This window comes from Aquarana catesbeiana, linkage group LG01 (genome assembly GCF_042186555.1).
Source record: "Aquarana catesbeiana isolate 2022-GZ linkage group LG01, ASM4218655v1, whole genome shotgun sequence".
NCBI classification, from domain to species: Eukaryota; Metazoa; Chordata; class Amphibia; order Anura; family Ranidae; genus Aquarana; species Aquarana catesbeiana.
In genome coordinates, this window is record NC_133324.1 from 731,417,778 (window position 1) to 731,438,383 (window position 20,606).

A 20,606-nucleotide genomic window follows, 5' to 3' on the forward strand; every position below is an offset into this window, starting at 1 on the left:
CCACTCCTTACAGGACTAAATGAATGAAGGCATCTCTCTGCACAACACATCAAACCATGAAAAATATGTACTACACAAGCAAAAGACCATGCCATTTGTCAGCTAAAAACATGAAATAAGGCTATGGAGGGCATAGGATGACTAAAGATTTGATAAATATCACCCAGCCAATATCAGCTTCTGATGTGGCATAGAACAAAATACCTAAGGAACATTTCCACACTGTAGAGAATACAGACTGTTCTAAAGGAAAAAGTAGGTACTAGATAAGTATGCATAATGTTCACTAAATATTCACTAAATTTTTATAAGAAAAGGGTTAGGGCCACTTCCTAGTCAACGTGATTGCCTTACAAGAATGTAGCCATGTTCTTTTCCTGCATGCATGGAGGAAACGTAAGGCATTAACACATAACACTTACTTTCATAGCGGTCTGGGGATTTCCAGATGAAATATGTGCCATCCCCAGTTTATAAGCTACTCCTCCTTCCAATTTTTTATCATGAGCTGAAAGAAGAGATAGCATGACAGTTAGTGGGAAATATAAAAATATTGATTTTCAAATTGTACATACTTGTTAAGAGTTATGAGTAGTTATGAGTCAGTAAACATTATCCATGAAGTATGGATATAGTACTACCATGCCTCCATCATTTTAGGCTGGCTGATCATAACCATTAAGAAACTGGACAACTGCCATTTTCATTGGAGATGAAGTGTCACTGTATGTTTCTTTTGTTCTGATTGGCAGCAGATATCCAGAGGGAATGCGCATTTAGGTCTTGGGCAGGCTTAGTGGTTCCATGATTATATTTTATTCTTACTATGCCCCCAACACAAATCAACTGCAATTATTCTACTACTAATTAAACACCTAGTATTTCTGTATGTTCCTCTGTCCAAACCCAATATGCTGTGAGATAAACTACTCCCCCAAGCTGACTTGAAATTTTGAGATATATACACCCTACCGACAGGGATTACATTTATTACTTCACTGTCCACAAATCACATTCTTGCATTGACTTTCTTAAATCATGTTGGTTAACAAATGATGTTGGGTGTTGTCTGATCATTCTTTAGGCATACAGCTCACAGAACAATTATTGGAATAGGGGTATATTTATAAACAAAAATCTGTGCAAATGCTGTCTTGAATAATCACTGTAATATTTTTATTTCCTATGATCAGCTCCAATCTAGTGTCCCTAATTGGGTTATTTTCCTTAAATACCTCAATCAGGAAAATACTGCATAATGGCCACTAGTTGAATTTTACAATCAGAGGGAATTAAGCCCATTATGGTGATTATTTGTGATGACTTTTTTTTTTTTTATAAGCAGACCACATTACTCCACTCTAAGCAGTATTCATTTTTATGAAATAGACTATAGCAGTAATGTAATATTTATATAATGGAAATTCCTTATTATGTTTATTAACCTGTCAATAGAAAGGCAGCTTACAATGCCGCTAAGATATTTCATAGTCCTTATATCTCAAGTTCGTAAAACATGTAATAAACATATACCCTCAAATGAACAAAAGTTACAAACCATAAAAATATACAGTATAAAAGAAAATCTAAAAGCTTTATGAAAAAAGACATGAAATCTGAACAAATGTAAGCCTTTGATATCCACTGCAAACATATTTTTGTAAAGTCTGGTAAACTTAAATCCATATTAGTGTGGTGACAAAATCTTTCCCTCCTACCGCCCTAACTTAGATTTTACAATGACATGATTTTTTTCCAAAATCTCAAGCAATTTTTCTGAAGTGGTTTCATGCTATTCAATTCTTTCTTCTCCCCATACTTCCTTCTCCAAATGTATGCCTTGCACCATTTTTTCAGACAATAGCTTTCCGTTTATTGATCAGAACCAAAAGCATCTAAAATCTGAATCAAAATACTACCAGAATTAAAGACCCTTTGGCTTTTCATTCAAATAGGCATGGTGGGTCTGAGAAAAAGACTGGGCTCATAGCTCTTGACCTTAACAAAGCCTTTGACACCTTATCCTGGGATTATTTATTTTGTGTACCTCAGAGATTCAGCTTTGGTTAAAAAAATGCCTTACATCCTAAAAAGCAATTTACTCTTTCCCCTAGAGCCAAATTCACTGTTAAAAGGCTTCCAGTCCAAGGACATTTGTAGGCGCACCAGACAAGGTGCCCTCTCCCCTATACTTTTATCTTAGATTTAGAGCCTCTATTTTAGGGCAAGACACCACCAATAGGACCTTAAATGTGTCACAATTAAATATCAATGTTCACTGTTTGCCAATATCTTAGTGACTGTCAGAACACAACTGTTTTTCCAAATGAATTTTCATGAGAATTTCCAAATCATTGAACTCCAACTCAGTGATATTACATTATTTTGCCTTCACACAAACTACACATTACATCATTTTTGGAAATGAGTTATACACCACTGCAAATAGTCATCAGATTTCCAAGATAGTAGATGTAACTGTGTAGTGGATAAGATAGGCGTATGGTCTAAAATAGAATATCCTTGCCTATTATACTTTATTGCATTTATTGCATTACTTTATTGCATTTCAACATCCATTTTCCATGTTGAGACTTCCAAAGTCCAAAAACATTATTCCTGCATGACTAAGGTAATTAAAGCAGCAGAATTAATAGGAACACTATACCATTTAGTGGAGATCAAGGGGTAATGAAACCATTCCACAAAACAGTCTTTCAAATAAAAATTTGCCACAAAGTAAACACAAACAACTTTCTTCGGCAAAAATTACAAATAAATAGACTTTTCTTCAGCGCAACCAAAACAGCAACAAAGTCCCACATAGTTTTGCACAATGCTGTGCTATTCAGGTAGTTTCCCACCATTTCTGACACGGTCCTTCTGCTTATAGTACCTCTAGAGTCTTCCTTTACTTTGACAATATTACTTCAACACTGTCTGTGAACTCAAATGTCCTTAATAAGAAGAGCTAAAGGGGAAGTAACTATCTTCCCAAATTAACCTCCATTAGCCCAGATCCAGGTGGTCTTCTTACATATCTGCAACCTTTTCACGGCCAGGGTTCTGGACACCCCTGCAAAATGGCAATAGATCTAGAGAGGGCATCTGCCTTGTGGTGTATTCTCCAGTCTAAGCACTACTGTGCACTTATTATGAAGGGCAAGAAACCAACTGGTGATCTGTGATTTCTTGTCTTTATTTTGTACCATTCAGGAAAGAGGGCCATCATCTAACACTAGACCAAAGGGTCAACTTGACAAGTAGTACCAGAGTGTCTCCAATGCCGACTTTATTGTGAGACATCTACTTTCAACAATAGAATAGTTCTTTCAGCCACAGTGAGCTTCAGACTCAAGCACGCAACAGGGTACTGTTCTCTCCAAAACATCTGGGACAAGACTGCACCCAGACCAAGTTCTGAGACATTCATTTGCACCAGGAACTCTTTTTGAAAGTCTGGGCCTATAATTTAAAGGATACATTCACTTTTAGAAACAATACAAGAAAATAGTAAATGCACATTTTTTGCAGGTAAAAAAAATGTGCATTTACAATTTTTTTTGTAGGAGCCTGGGTGCAATGCAGGGCTTCTGCAGGCTGTCCATGTAAGTTGTCTACTCGTTATCTTGTACAGGCAAGCGGTTAAACATTGACAGGAAAAAGCAATGAACTACCTAGAGCGCTCAACAGCACCCTGGTAGTTCATTGAGAACAACAAGCCATCAGCCGTAAAGGATGTTGATACTTGCCTGAATGACGCGGCCGTGTCACAGCAGGTGCTGTGAGAAGATCCCTGGCCTGCTGTTACAGGGAGGGAGGGATTGGGGAGCTGCTGCAGGATTTGGAACATGTTACATGTTCCACTCTAAAAACCGGTGGAACATGTAACATGTTCCTAAAGGTAAACTTATCTCTTGGCAAAATGTATCTTCTGCCCGCGATTCCAGTGTATGACAGTGAAAGTTTTTCCCTTTGTGAGACTTGTCATGGGGGGAGGCCAAGCTGGAAAAATTTCCTATAAAATATGACAATACTGAGAAAGTAGCATACTTATTTTTTGTGTGGGGGCTGGGCTATTTATGGATGGCTTTAGCTACAGATGATGTCTTTACCACCTACCCAAAATAGCGGGCCTCTTCCAGTCCTATTGTGTTTTTCTCTGTGTACACCATGAACTGGCTAAAGATGATAATGCCATCTAGATAAGCCAATGAAAATTATTTATAGGGTCTTAGGAGTTTGTCCATGAATCTCTAAAAGGTGGTCAGGGCACCATACAACCCAAAAAAGCATTTTGGCATAGTGAAACCACCCCTCTGGTGTAGCAAATACCATTTTTTGCCTTTTTTGGAAAGTGGGATCTGCCATTAACCCTTAAATCAAGAGTGGTGATATAATGGACAGGACCTAATCCTTCAATTATTTGCCTACCCACGGCATTGAACACCAATTTCAGAACTGCTAAGTTCCATTTAGCTTTGAGACTAGGCCAACTAAGCCAATTGGAACAATCAAACTCTGCCTAACCTCTCCTACTACGGAGGGATACCTCAATGGTACTAAGAGCCAACATATTTTTAAGCTCCAGAGATATAACATCTTGGCAGGCTTAGGAAATTTGTCACGGCTTAAGGTTAACATGGACCCCCGGCTCTATGAGAATATCATACCTAACTACACCAATTAGGCCTGGCTAGCTTGGAAACGTTTCTTGATTTTTCTGTAAGAATTCCAAGGACTCCCATTCTCAGAGGTTGAGAAGGTCTCTGCTACAGTATTTTATTTTTATACTATGTAGCGCACTACTCTCTTGGGAGCTGCAAAGTTGTTCATTCCCACTGGCCATCCCAGACCCTCGGAGCTACCCTTACCTCTGACACTTCAGGTTCCATCCCTGCAATAACACAAACTCACTGTTTTATAAGTAAATATTAGATTAAGTTTACTGAATAATATAAAACATAAACACAAGGATTTTACTAGCACAAGTGTAACAGTAATTACTATTACTGTACCGCTACATAAATGTAATGGAGCAAGGCAAAGAATATTCACAATAATCTGTATGTATGAAGTTGTTTTGGAAGACCCCTGAGAGTGCGTCTCCAAATGGGACTAATGCTCACAGTGACAACACCTCAACTCTGGGCACCTTCCCACTTCCAGCACACCTATACAACCACAGAAATGCAGAGGTATTAATACAGTGCAATACAATCTCTAGGGAGCTCCCTCTACTTTATGATGCAGTCCCTCTTAATACCAATAGGATGCAAGGACTTGCAATGAGAGATGCAGTCTTTCCTTTCTTCTGTCTTCTGCTAGCTATTTGTGTTGTATAAATTGTAATCCAATGGTAAACAAACCAGGGTTAAAGTAAAGTGGAAGTTGAAAACTATTCTTGTAGTGCAGCAACCTGCAACTGTCTCCGATGCAATTGACTTTGTGTAACACAGTGTCAGTAGTATAGTGAAGGGTAGGCTTGAGGCCTGTCTGAACTCAGTCTTTAGTTCCTTAAGATCTCCTCTGAGGGACTACAGGTCCTAGCAACACTGTGTTACAGATTCAGGTGTATAAAGGTGCGTTAAGAAAACTTTGGGCAGCAGCCCTCTCACCCAACCAGGTCGGTAGAGTAAAACAGCTCCGCTCTTTCTCCTTCCCAGCTGGCACTGTTACACCGCTCCGCTCAGCGAGATGTACCGGGACCTTCAGATGGTTCCAACGGGTATCTCTGGATCCTTCCCAGTTCTGCTACACCGTCTCTCCAGCTCACTGGCACAAAGCAAAGTCACTGATCGTGCCGCTCCGCAGCAGGTGTAGGCTCTCTGGAAACCTCTGCACAGGTCCTCACAGGCAGGCCACGCGTCCAGAAGAGACCTAAGATGGCCGCACGGGGCCTTTTATAGCCTACCCAGCATGCATTTCAGTGCTGAGTGTTCATGGGTAGGTCACCCGACATTCTGGGTAGGCAGGTCTTGATAAAATGTAAACAGTCACTTCCTGTAACATCTCTCCATGTTTCTTGAAATAGAAAAATAAAATGAAGTCCATTTCACGTTTAGGCCACTAGATGGTGCCAAATACTAAATTATAATACTGCTCATAGATTAACATTGCATTACATTAGCAGGCAAAAATGCTGGCGCTACATACTCCCCCTGCTTTAAGTCTTTGGTCCCCAAAGATAAAATTGAAGTTTAGTTACATCATAAGATAAGTCATACTCTAGTCCCAAATTAATGTAGACAAATAATTACACTCTTCTGGGCTCTCGCTAATTAGCTTGCATACCTCAGGTGTAAGCTCGCAACCAATTTCTGATAAGGCCAGGGCAATTGCCGTGTCCCACCCTGCAGTGTCAGAGGTTAAGGTAGATTCACCCCCTATCCAATTGACAGTAGGGGGTGTAGCCTTGGAGTTGGATCTGCGAACTGTAGAAACTGGCTCTTCAGAACTCTCCCCTAACAGGTCATACGTGAGTCTTTGTGGTGGGTGCACTTTCCATCTCAACTTCATAGTCAAGGGATTCTCCTCCTGCTTTATAGAATCTTCCACCTTGTCTGACTCTCTTATTTGAGCATTGGTACTCATGGACGAATCCTGAACTTCGGTTTCAGAAGTCTGTTTCAGCTCTTCAGTCTCTAAAGTGAACAGTATTTCACCAAGAAAGTCTATCAAGTCTCCAACCTGCTCTCCAGAGTCAATTGTCTCAGGCCTCCCATCCGTCACTTCTTCTTCTTCCTCCGTCCAGAACTCCGCAGGTAAGGATACCACATCATCGACTGATCCCATATCTCTCTTCTCCGGTGACGATCTTGAACCCAAGTCCTCTGAATACTCATAGTCATCTTCAGATTCATCACTTTCATTAGTATTCCCTGACTTGTTCCTCTTCGAACGGGTACCAGCTGGGGTTAATTTTTCAGGGGATATCTGAGAAACTGCTGGGATTCTTACTGTATCAGACAGTGGCAACAGATGATTTCTATGCCACATCTTCTTTGGGCCCGACTCTCCTTCTGGTCGGATCTGATACACAGGCAGTCCAGGGACCCGCTTACACACAATAAAAGGCTGTGACTTCCATCTGTCTGCCAACTTGTGCTTCCCTGGTATACCCAGATTCTTTAATAGTACTCAATCCCCTGGCTGTAGATCTTGAATTTTCACTCGGGCATCGAAGTTTCGTTTGTTCCTGAACTCCCTAACAGTAGCATTACTCTACTGCTTGTTCATACGCTTGTCTCAGGTTCTTCCTCAATTGATTTACATATCCTTTATGTGAGGTAAGGGGGAGATCATCCAAGGATGAACCAAAAGCCAAGTCAGCAGGAGTCTGGCTTCTCTTCCAAACATCAAGCGATATGGGGAATACCCAGTGACATCACTCTGTGCAGTTGTATACGTGAACTAGTGCTGCAATGTGGTTTCCCCAATGTTGTTTCTTGTCTGGCATCAGAGTCCCCAGCATGTTCAGCAGGGTCCTATTGAACCTCCGGTTGAGGGTCACCCTGGGGGTGATAGGGCGTTGTGCGAGATTTCTTGATGCCCAGGAGAGTACACAGCTGGCGTACTAACCGGCTCTCAAAGTCCCTGCCTCGGTCTGAGTGGATCCTCACTGGTAACCCATAGTGTATGAAGAACTTCTCCACAGGCACCTTGGCTACCGTGCTGGCTTTTTGATCTTTGGTGGGGTAGGCTTGAACATAGCGGGTGAAGTGATCCATCACAACTAGAATGTTGCTCCTTTCACCTATATTGGGCTCCAAGCATAGAAAGTCAATGCACACCAACTCCAGGGGCTCTTGGCTTTGCAAATGACCCATGGGGGCCGCTCTCTGTGGCAAAGTCTTTCTCCGAATGCACGTGAGACAAGAGTGGCAGTAGGTTTCAACTTCTCTTCGCATGTTGGGCCAATAGAATCTATCCCTAATCAGCCAGAAAGTTCTGTCTGCACCTACAGTAAATGACCATGTTCATTGTGCAGAGAGGTTAAGACAGTAGCCTGGTGCTTCTCTGGGAGGAACAGTTGCCACCTTTCTTCATTATTCTCTGTGAAGCGACTTCGGTATAGTAACCCATCCTTGAGTTTCAGTCGATTCCATTCCTTGTGTAGAATTTTTGCTTCGGGTTCACAACTTTTTTGTATCAACTCAGGGCTCTGACTCTTTAAGGCATGTACCGCTAATCTGCCCAATGAGTCTTCTACTTGGTCCCTTCTCCGGTCTACTTTCGACAGTCGCGGCAAGCCCTCTCCCCTCACTTGTGCCAATCCACAATATCGTCTAGGGATACCCAATGGTTCGACCCTTAGGTATTCTGCAGCCACCTCTCCACTTCTCTTCTTGTCCAGACCTTGGCACAGAGCTTGCACTCCTTCCTCACTCACACGGGCCCATTCCGCTGGTTCTCCTTCTTGTCTGTGTGGCCTCCGGGACAGAGCATCCGCATCTTGGTTTCCAACCTCCTTGTTGCGCACTACTCACTGTTTTATAAGTAAATATTAGATTAAGTTTACTGAATAATATAAAAGATAAACACAAAGATTTTACTAGCACAAGTGTAACAGTAAATACTATAACTGTACCTCTAAATAAATGTAATGCAGCAAGGCAAAGAATATTCACAATAATCTGTATGTATGAAGTTGTTTTGGAAGACCCCTGAGAGTGCGTCTCCAAGTGGGACTAATGCTCAGAGTGACAACACCTCAACTCTGGGCACCTTCCCACTTCCAGCACACCTATACAACCACAGAAATGCAGAGGTATTAATACAGTGCAATACAATCTCTAGGGAGCTCCCTCTACTTTATGATGCAGTCCCTCTTAATACCAAAAGGATGCAAGGCCTTGCAATGAGAGATGCAGTCTTTCCTTTCTTCTGTCTTCTGCTAGCTATTTGTGTTGTATAAATTGTAATCCAACGGTTAAACAAACCAGGGTTAAAATAAAGTGGAAGCTGAAAACTATTCTTGTAGTGCAGCAACCTGCAACTGTCTCTGATGCAATTGACTTTGTGTAACACAGTGTCAGTAGTATAGTGTAGGGTAGGCTTGAGGCCTGTCTGAACTCAGTCTTTAGTTCCTTAAGATCTCGTCTGCGGGACTAAAGGTCCCAACAACACTGTTTTACAGATTCAGGTGTATAAAAGTGTGTTAAGAAAACTTTGGGCAGCAGCTCTCTCACCCAACCAGGTCGGTAGAGTAAAACAGCTCCACTCCGGTGCACTCAGTCTTTCTCCTTCCCAGCCGGCGCTGTTACACCTCTCCGCTCAGCGAGATGTACCGGGACTTTCAGATGGCTCAGATGGGTATCTCTGGATCCTTCCCAGTTCTGCCACTCCGTCTCTCCAGCTCACTGGCACAAAGCAAAGTGGTTGGGGGGGCGCTCCGCAGCAGGTGTAGGCCGCACTCTCTGGAAACCTCCGCACAGGTCCTCACAGGCAGGCCACGCGTCCAGAAGAGACCTAAGATGGCCACACAGGGCCTTTTATAGCCTACCCAGCATGCATTTCAGTGCTGAGTGTTCATGGGTAGGTCACCCGGCATTCTGGGTAGGCAGGTCATGATAAAATGTAAACAAACAGTCACTTCCTGTAACATCTCTCCATGTTTCTTGAAATAGAAAAATAAAATGAAGTCCATTTCACGTTTAGGCCACTAGATGGTGTCAAATACTAAATTATAATACTGCTCATAGATTAACATTGCATTACATTAGCAGGCAAAAATGCTGGCGCTACACTAGGTACCACAATCTTCCTGAATTCTCTGGTCTACTGTCAAGGCTTCTCTTTCCTTCCAGGATTTGATCAGGTTAACATGATAGATTTATATATTTATTAAATATATTTATTAATATCAGTAATCTAAAGACTAAGTGACTAGCACTTCTACCTAGCAGCACTTGGGTTGTTGGTTTGAATCCCAACCGTGGCACTACCTGCATGGAGTTTGCATGTTCTCCCTGTGCCTGCGTGGGTTACCTCCCACACTCCAAAGCCATGCCAATAAGTAAATTGGCTCCTGTCTAAATTGGCCTAAGTGTATATATGAATGTGAGTTAGGGACCTTATATTGTAAGCTCCTTGATGGCAGGAACTGATGTGAATGTACAATATATACTGTATGTGTAAAGCATAAATTGATGGCAGGATTTGACTGACAGTGTAGCCTGTGAGAGTAGGTAGAGGAGTACAGTGCTGGATCGATAGAGTACTCAGGTATGTGTTTAGGGAGGGGATGGGAAGGAACAGCTGGTAGAAATTTTTTTTACCTTAATGTAGACAATGCATTAAAGTGGTTGTAAACCTCAGTCATAAAATTTGAGTTAAGCACCTATATCTGTAGTGTTTACTTGTCTCTCTCTGAAGCTCCAAGTGTCATTTCTCGCTGGTGCTTCATTCCTCTGTTATCAGCATGAATCACTTCTGAGAAGCTTTCCTGGCACATGAGATAAAGTTTGTGTCAGGGAGGGACCGCAGCATGCCGCTTGTCTATTCAGAATACAGATCTGCGTGTTTCTTTGTTCCTCTGTGGGGGGGGGTACCCTTAATTACCCTCCAATCAGCTCTCACACAGGGTTGTGGACAAGAGAAGACTGCAGATAAACAAGTAAAACTTGCAAGAGGATTTGTTTCATCTCTGCGTATCATCTGAGGCTATTCACTTCACTGGGTATATGTGAGGGTTTACAAGCACTTTAAGGTAAAAACCTTTTGACTTATAAACATTTTAACTTACTTTAAAATATTTTCAAAAAGGACATAGCAAAATATGAAGTAGCACACACTAATATTACAGAGAATAAACATGGGTTTATGAAAGATAGGTCAAATCTCACTAACGTGATCAATTTTTATGATAGTAGTAAACTTAAAGCGGAAGTCCACCAAAAAAAAAAAATATTAAAAGCCAGCCGCTACAAATACTGCAGCAGCTGACTTTTAATAAATGGACACTTACCTGTCCCAGGGTCCAGCGATGTCGGCAGCCAACGCCGATCACTCACTCGACTCTCAGCAGCTGCCGCCGCCATCCTAGGTGAGGGAATCAGGAAGTGAAGCGTTGCGGCTTCACCTCCCGGTTCCCTACTGCGCATGCGCGAGTCACGCTGCGCATCGTAACTGGTCCCCGCTATCTCCTGGGACCTGTGTGTTTCCCAAGAGACAGCGCGAAGAGGCGTAGACTCCCGTGGGAGTCTATGCCAGGAAGTGGGTGCAAATACCTGTCGTGGACAGGTATCTGCACCCCCCTTCCCCCTGAAAGGTGCCAAATGTGACACCGGAGGGGAGCAGGTTTCCAAAAAGTGGAAGTTCCATTTTTGTGTGGAACTCCGTTTTAAAGCCAAACTCCAGTCAAACAGCTAAGCACAAAAGATATACATACTGTACAAAAGATCTGTTTTACTTGCCAAATGATTTATATTTTTGCCCATCCAGACGCAAAGCTTGCACAACTTTGCCATGTGCCACAGTCCTGCTTGGATGAGAAGAGGGCCAGATTTTTCTCTGCTGCACTTTCACTGTCACTTACAGATCTTCTTTTCACCTCCATCCAGTGCCTAGACCATGAATGGAAAAGCAGCACACTAATAAGTTCATCTCTCTGTTACTCTGCTCTCCCCCTATCTGCAGACACCTTTCACTGTAGCACACCTGATTGGCTCCTTGTGCTGCTTCTCCCTCTCCATTTCTGAGATTTTCTTAAGACCCCTTACACACTGGGGTGCTTTGCAGGCACTACAGCACCATAAATAGTGTCTGCAAAGCGCCCTGAAAGAGCCGCTCCTGTCTCTCCAATGTGAAAGCCCGAGGGCTTTCACACTGGAGCGGTGTGCTGGCAGGACGCTAAAAAAATCCTGCTAGCAGCATCTTTGGAGCAGTGAAGGAGCGGACTGTATACCGCTCCTGCCCATTGAAATCAATGGGCAGCGTGGCTATACCGCCGGCAAAGTGCTGCTGCAGCAGCGCTTTGCGGGTGGTTTTAACCCTTTCTCGGCCGCTAGCGGGGGTAAAAACGCCCCGCTAGCGGCCTATTAGCACCGCAAAATTGATGGAAATAGTGGCGTTTTACCACCAACGCACCCAACCCACCGTGTGAAAGGGGCCTTATAGTAGACTGCAAGAGACTAAAATCACGTAATATTCAGGTACTTACACTGCTTGCATTAAGTTGCGTTCCAGCATTAAGTCTGGATTTTGGCAATACCAAGTGATATACTTGGATTTTACTTAAGCATTGCATACTGTTTATCACAATAAGCTGGTACAGAGGTTGAGGATGCTAGCAGTTGACATGGACATTCACTGTATTGTTCATTTAAGCACAAGAGACTCCATTTTGTTCTCACTGTTGAAATGTGTTCTGTAACCTTCACCTAACACACAGACACATCTCCTACTAGAAGTGCTCTCTCTCTGTCCCTACTCCCCCTCCCCTCTCAAGGTTTTACTTTTGCAATGGTTCTATTCGCTAGCTTTTAATAACATATTTCTATTTGTTAGTTTTTAACAACATCTCACACCACCCCTCTTATCCATGTATTAAATAACACGTACATTTTGACACTGAATGGACCTTTTAAACAGTGATTGAGTCCTGTGAATCTGTTCCTGCAGCTGCAGTATTAACTTTTGTTTTAGAGTCCCAAACAGAAATAATTCCATAACACAGCTAAGACAGAAGACAGCCTTATCAATAGTGTACCAAAAGGATGGGTGTTATTCCCAGTTATTTTTGATCTATTTGTTAGTAATTTTTGCTGATCATTCAAAATTTAGTATAACTATTAAAAGGCATTAGGACAGAATAGTAACATATTACAGAAGGATCATAGGAAGTTAAATCAAATAGCAGTATCCTCCATACATTAAATACACTTGGGAAAGCAGAGCTGGAGAAGGAGGCACTGGTTAGCAACACACTTAACAACATCACTCAATGCCAAGTAGCAGCTGCAAAAGCAAAAAAAAGAAAGAAATTGTTTCTGTATAAAAAAAGAAATAAAAAAGAGGGTACAAAGGCAGGCAAAGTTAATAAAAGTGATAATTATGGTTTAGGTTAATTTTTTAGGCAGGGGAAAGGTTTTGAGTTCTATGTAGACAAAATCCACTGTGCGGATGTCTTAAGAATTCACACAGGCATAACAAATGATTGCTGAATTGTTTGTAACATGATTATCTCCTATGATCATCATCTTTATTAGTGGTCATAATGCAGGATTCTTTAAAAAAAAAAAAACGCATTATGGCCACTAGATGGAGCTGACAATCATAGGAGACAATCATATTACAAACAATACGGCGATCATTCATTGTGCCTCAGCGAATCGTTAAGGCTGGGCTCACAGCAGGAGATTGTGACATCTCCGCAGCGGCCCCCGCGCGCATTGCACAGGAGCCCTGTGCATCTTCTGGTCCATTTCAGGTCCAAATTCAACCAAAAATTCGGGCTGAAATCAGACCTGAAACTGTAAATGTAGACACACCAGACTCCTGCTGTGAGCCGGAGCATGCTGCGGTGTGAACACAGCCTAAGACATTTGAATGGCAAATATTCTACAAATAGATCTCTAAGTGTTGGAGGTGTTAAGGAAATTAACATCTGAAATGTTTATACTGAGAGCTTTTTTTAAAAACTACTGAAACATTAACATAGTGTTTATGATTTTTGTCTGTATGAATGCTAATGTAAATCAGTTGATTGCAGTAACTGTGAAAATATTGTTGCAAAGCCCTTGTTCCTTGTTTTGTTTATATTTTTTTTAACTGAACACTTGCATGCAGCTCCCGTCTGCAGACAATCAAATAAGAAAATACGTCTCAGCACATTGGACAAATCTGCATTCATAATGGGCAAAAAACATTGCAATTCACCCAGGCTGTAAATAGATTAACCACTTGACAACTGGGCACTTAAACCCCCCTCGTGACCAGACCAATTTTCAGCGCTCTCACACTTTGAATGACAATTACTCAGTCATGTAATACTGTACCCAAATGAATTTTGTGTCATTTTTTTCATACAAATACAGCTTTCTTTTGGTGGTATTTGATCACCTCTGGGCTTTTTATTTTTTGCGCTATAAATGAAAAAAGACCGAAAATTTTGAAAAAAAAACGCATTTTTCTTCGTTTCTGTGATAAAATTTTGCAAATTATTAATTTTTCTTCATAAATTTTGGCCACAATTTATACTGCTACATATCTTTGGTAAAACTAATCAAAATTAGTGTATATTATTTGGTCTTTGTGAAAGTTAGAGAATCTACAAACTATGGTGCAAATCTTAAAAAATGATCACACCTGATGTACTGGTGGCCTATCTCATTTCTTGAGACCCTAACATGTCAGGAAAGTACAAATACCCCCCAAATGACCCCTTTTTTGAAAGTAGACATTCCAAGGTATTTAGTAAGATGCATGGTGAGGTTTTTGATGTTGTCATTTTTTCCCACAATTCTTTGCAAAATGAAGATTCCCCCCCCACAAAATTGTCATTGTAATAGGTTATTTCTCTCACATGGCATGTGTATACCACAAATAACACCCCAAAAAACATTCTGCTACTCATCCTGAGTATTACGATACCACATGTGTGGGACTTTTTCACAGCCTGGCCACATAGAAAGGCCCAACATGCAGGGAGCACAGTCAGGTGTTCTAGGAGCATAAATTACACATCTAACTTGTTGACTACCTATTACACTTTTGAAGGCCCTGGAGCACCAGGACAATGACATGTGACACTGACATGGCACTGATGACAGATGGCACTGATACATGGCACTGATGACAGATGGCACTGATACGTGGCACTGACACTGATGTGGCACTGATGACAGATGGCACTAATACGTGGCACTGATGACAGATGGCACTAATACGTGGCACTGAAAACAGATGGCACTAATATGTGGCACTGACAGATGGCACTAATACGTGGCACTGATGACACGTGACACTGATGACAAATGGCACTAATATGTGGCACTGATGACACGTGGCACTGATGACAGATGGCACTAATACGTGGCACTGATGACAGATGGCACTAATATGTGGCACTGATGACAGATGGCACTAATACGTGGCACTGATGACAGATGGCACTGATACGTGGGACTGATGACACTGATGACAGATGGCACTGATACGTGGCACTGATGACACGTGACACTGATGACAGATGGCACATGACACTGACAGGTGGCACTGATGACAGATGGCACTATGTGGCACTGATGACAGATGGCACTTATACGTGGCAGTGGGGACAGATGGCAGTGGGGACAGGTGGCAGGCACATGACAGCAGGGACATTTCAGCAGGGACAGGTGGCAGGGACGTGACAGCAGGGACATGATGACAGGGACATGATGACAGGGACAGATGGCAGTTTTTTTTTTCTCTTCACTTACCGCCGCAGCGGTTCGCTCTCCCTCCTCACACGCTGTCTCTGTGTGAGGAGGGAGAGCCGCAGAACACCGGCGATGAGAGATGATCTCATATGTTTACATATGAGATCGTCTCTCATTGGCACCACCGATTGCGCTGAAAACAGCCGCTAGGATTGGCCGTTTTCAGCGATCTGTGACTGGCTGTGTCCAAGGGACAAGGCCAGCACAGATATTCCCCGATGCGCGCCCGCGGGAGCGCACAACGCGGAAGTAAACAGGAGGCCGCCCAGGGAGGCCTCCCGGCAATTAGCGTCCGCGCTGTAGCCGTCTTTCGGCTATAGCGCGGACGCCTAGTGGTTAAGCAAGTGATAATGTTTGCTAACAGCTCCTAACACACATGGACACTTTAAAAAAAATATATATTAAATTTTATTTTTCTAAAAGTAACAACCAGTGTTTACAGTTCTTATATCTCTTGTCATACTTTTTGATGAGATTATAACTTTTTTTTTTTTTTTTTTTTTTTTTTTTTTTTTCATCATTAGATTTTTATTGATTTTTGCAAAGAGTATATAACAATACAATGTGCACATTGTATATTGGGTACAGTACAATCGTTTAGTTGTGTACAAAGAAACATATTATCTGGATAGTGTTATAACATATAGCAGAGAACTGTCATAATACCGCTTCCGATATCGGAGATTAATTATGGTCTGAGTAGCACCACCCCAGGTGCCCTAATGGGAACACTTTTCACCCGGGGGGGTGGCACTCTGTGTGGACAGTCTCCGGTTTGTATATATCATAGGTAAAATAGAGTCTATAAACAGAAGCAGTAGGAATATGCAAGAGAGGGGAAAGAAAAAAGATCTTATCAAGAAAAGGCGGTAACGCTATGTTGCTTATCAATGAGATTATAACTTTAACCACTTAAGAATCAGCCGCCGCAGTTATACTGCGGCAGGTTGGCTCTCCTGGGCGAATCGCCATTATCGTACGTCGGCCGCTTCAAGACCACTAGGGGGCGCGTGCCCGTGGTGCGATGCCGGAGCCGATGCGCGTGGCCGGTGACAGAGACAGAACAGAGATCTGTCAATGTAAACAGACAGATCCCCGTTCTTTCAGGGGAGGATAGACAGATCTGCTGTTCCTAATGATTAGGAACAGTGATCTGTCTCCTCCTCCAGTCACTACACTGCCCCCACAGTTAGAAACACCTCCCTAGGGAACACTTAACCCCTTGATCGCCCCCTAGTGTTAACCCCTTTCCTGCCAGTGATATTTATATAGTAATCAGTGGCTATTTTTAGCACTGATCGCTGTATAAGCGTCACTGGTCCCAAAAAAGTGTGAAAAGTGTCCGATCTGACCGCCGCAATGTCGCAGTCCCATTAAAAATCGCGGTTCACCGCCATTACTATTAAAAAAAAAAATAATGATAGAAATGCCATAAATCTATCTCCTATTTTGTAGACACTATAACTTTTGCGCAAACCAATCAATATACGCTTTTTGCAATTTTTTTTTTCTACCAAAAATATGTAGAAGAAGACATATTGGCCTAAACTGATGAAGAAATGTGTTCTTTTACTTTTTTTATAATAGCAAAAAGTAAGAAAATTTTGTTTTTTTTTCAAAATTGTCGGTCTTTTTTTGTTTATAGTGCAAAAAATAAAAACCGCAGAGGTGATCAAATACCACCAAAAGAAAGCTCTATTTGTGGGGAACAAAAAGACAAACATTATGTTTGGGTACGGCATCGCACAACCGCACAATTGTCAGTTAACGTGACACAGTGCCCTATCGCAAAAATCGTCCTGGTCATTAAGGGGGCAAATCCTTATGGTCCTTAAGAGGTTAAAAGAAAAAAAAATGGTTTGGGATGATTTTTATTTTCTTATTTTTTTGTATGTGCATTTGTTTTTGAACTGATGTTTTATGCCTGATTTTGGAATATTGATTTCAAATCTTTGTTTTATAAATAAACATTCAAAACAGGAAGCACCCACAACACTAGGGTCACAGAACATAAATTGGGGAAAATAATTATTTGATCCCCTGCAGATTTTGTAAGCTTACAAAGAAATGAAGAGTCTATAATTGTTATCATATGTGTATTTTAAATGATAGAGACTAAATATCAACAAAAAATCCAGAAAAAACACACAATACAAATGTTATAAATTGTATTGCAGTTCAGTGAGTAAAATGAGTATTTGATCCCATACCAACCAACAATAATTCTGGTTCCCACAGATTGGCTACAGTATGTGCTCATCTGGTATACAAATTAGTCCTGTCAATTTAAGAAGGCGCTCCTAACAACAACTTGTTATGTGTATAAAATACACCCGTCCACAGAATCTCTTTCTTCCATTCATCATGGCCAAGACACCACTAACCCTCGTAACAACTTGGGAGCACGTAAACGGGACTATGGGGGAGGTTCCTACACACCTTCCTCCAAAAAACGTCCCCCCAACCTTGACACTAATTTAATACCTCATCCTCAAAAATACACAACACAACAGAATGAGAGATCATCATCACAGCCCAAATATTTAGGCGCCACAGCTTTACAAGCCATCCAAATTTTGAGCACTCAAGCACAGACACATAATATCTCACAAACGAACACTGTAGGCCACACTGAGATGGGCCGGAACAATGTCACTCCCACTGATGTAGTCCAATCTCAAGGACCCAGTTCCCAAATCACATTTTCACCCCTTATACAACGTCCTTCCAACACCAGGCAAAGCACATTGGATGCACATATCCAACCTACCACTACACAAGGAAATTTTCAGTCACTGATGGACACGCAGGCCTTGACATAACATCGGGTCTCAATGTTATTAATCTAACTCCTTACCATTTAGAGGACGAAACTTTGGATGTCCTCAAATATGGGTTGAGCTTCTGCCCCTCTGCAAACATCGACAAATATGAAACAATTAAAGATGTCTACCTATTTTCACGTAATTTAACCTAAAATTTAAACCTAAGTCTCAGCGGTTTCCGGAATTGACCACCAATCCCCATATATGGGCATTCCTAGTGGCAACCATCAATGACATCAAACAAATGACTACCTTACCGAACCCGGGTAATCTCCCAAATAAGAGCTATTGAATCCCTACATAATCACCCAGATCTGGAGATCAAAGCCTCAGACAAGGGTGGGAACATTGTCCTCATGACGAAGACTTATTATGAGTCGATGGTCATGAGGATTCTACATAACAAACAATGTTATTCCCAACTATCGGAGACCAGAATCTCGGAATTCAAACAGGAATATCTAGGTATTATTGGAGCAGCTTACCACAAAGGCTCTATTGATCAAGACACGTACAATTATCTTAATATTAAAAAACCAAGAGAGGCCACATTCTACGCCTTACCAAAGATTCATAAGCACTGTACGATGCCACCAGGCCGTCCTATTATTTCTGGAATTGGCTCTCTGACAGAGAATGCCAGCCGCCTCGTAGACTTTGTTCTTATGCCACATGTGCTGGGCCTACCTTCCTATACCCGCGACACACTAGATCTCTTAAAACAAATAGAGGGGTTGCCCGTCCCTCCCGATGCCCTCCTCGTGACACTGGACACTTATACTCTAGCATCCCTCACGAGCAGGGCATCGGGATGGCTCGCACCTTTCTACGGGAGCAGGACCACTACAGTTGGGAATATTGTGAGTTCATTTTGGAACTACTGAGATTTGTGCTTACCCGTAACTATTTCTGTTTCAAAGGTTCCCACTTCCTCCAGGTACAAGGCGTGGCCATGGGCACCTGCTGTGCACCGGCCTACGCCAACTTGTACCTGGGGGGGTGGGAACGGAACATCTTTTCAGACGATTGTCTAACATCTTTCACTGACCACGCCCTCATCTGGCGACGCTATATTGACAACATTTTCTTGGTATGGACAGGCACCCAGGAACTGCTTGATAGATTCATTCAAACCATTAACCACAACTGTTTCAACCTTAAATTTACGGTTTCCACCAACCCTCAACGGATAACCTTCCTGGACCTAACCATTTTTAAAGACAATGACAACTGTCTAGCTTCTACTCTCTTTAGGAAGGAGACCGCAGGGAACACTGTTACACGCGAATAGTGCCCATCCGAGGCCACTCATCAAAAGTATCCCCTACGCACAATACTTAAGGCTGCGTCGCAATTGTACTCACATGGAGGAATTTAAATCTCAGGCGGATGCGCTTCGCACCAGACTATTAGCACGAAGTTATACAAATACGTTATTACATAGTGCTTATAATAAAGCTATACGACAGTCCAGAAACTCTTTATTATACAAAAAGAAAAAACCAAGTGAGGATATCCCCCCCCCCCCCCCGGTGAGGTTTATCACAAGATTCTCGCAGCAACACGAACAACTTTGCGGTATCTTAAATAGCCATTGGCCGATCCTCCAGGAGGACCCTATTATTCAAAAGTATATCGGTCCCTGTCCACAGATCACCTTTAGGCGCGCCAAGTCCCTGGGTGACCAACTAACTTCCAGCTATTACTCGACCACCCCAAAACATAAGCAATCTAGACAGGGAATCTCACAATGCGGCAAATGTTCATTTTGTCCATGGGTAAAAACAGGGAAAACATTTCTACTTCCAAATGGGGAGACCTTCACCCCAAAATCCCATGCCAACTGTGAGACTGAAGGAGTTGTTTACCTCATGTTATGCCAATGCGGCGCCTTTTATGTAGGTAAAACCATCAGACATTTAAGATGCAGAATAAGAGACCATGTCTATTATTCAACAGAAGGCAAGATGGTCACAGCAGTCAGTAGACATCTAGACTTATATCATAGATTTGATGCATCCATGGTATCATTCATTGTATTATCAGTGGTCCCCAGGGATCCCCGAGGAGGAGACTGGGATAAACAGGTCTGCCAAAAAGAAACTATGTGGATTGAACGCCTCGGAGCCACTTATCCCCCGGGCATCAATGAGGCTCACACATATAAGCCTTTCTTATAATTTTCATAACATTTCTCTATAACAGTTATAATGTTATTTCAATTCTCTATTTTTACTGTTTAAATTTGTTAAAGACCTTTCTCCTCCTCCCCTTGTTGTCTATGATAAGGTAACAGAAATTTGGCTTTCAGGCTAATCTAGATGCTCGCGGGCCTGATTGTCTCTTTAAGTCTACA

The 20,606-nt window shown here is 42.1% G+C and overlaps 1 protein-coding gene across 6 annotated transcripts in view; it reads right to left on the bottom strand.

The window, feature by feature from the left end:
• Positions 1–20,606, bottom strand: part of TTC29 (tetratricopeptide repeat domain 29) — a 416,217-nt gene that overhangs the window by 158,894 nt on the left and 236,717 nt on the right. For all 6 annotated transcript variants that reach the window (XM_073604681.1, XM_073604698.1, XM_073604674.1 and 3 more), the window contains one exon: positions 423–508. In XM_073604681.1, coding sequence (XP_073460782.1) covers positions 423–508 — 86 coding nt within the window. The remainder of the gene's footprint in view (positions 1–422; positions 509–20,606) is intronic.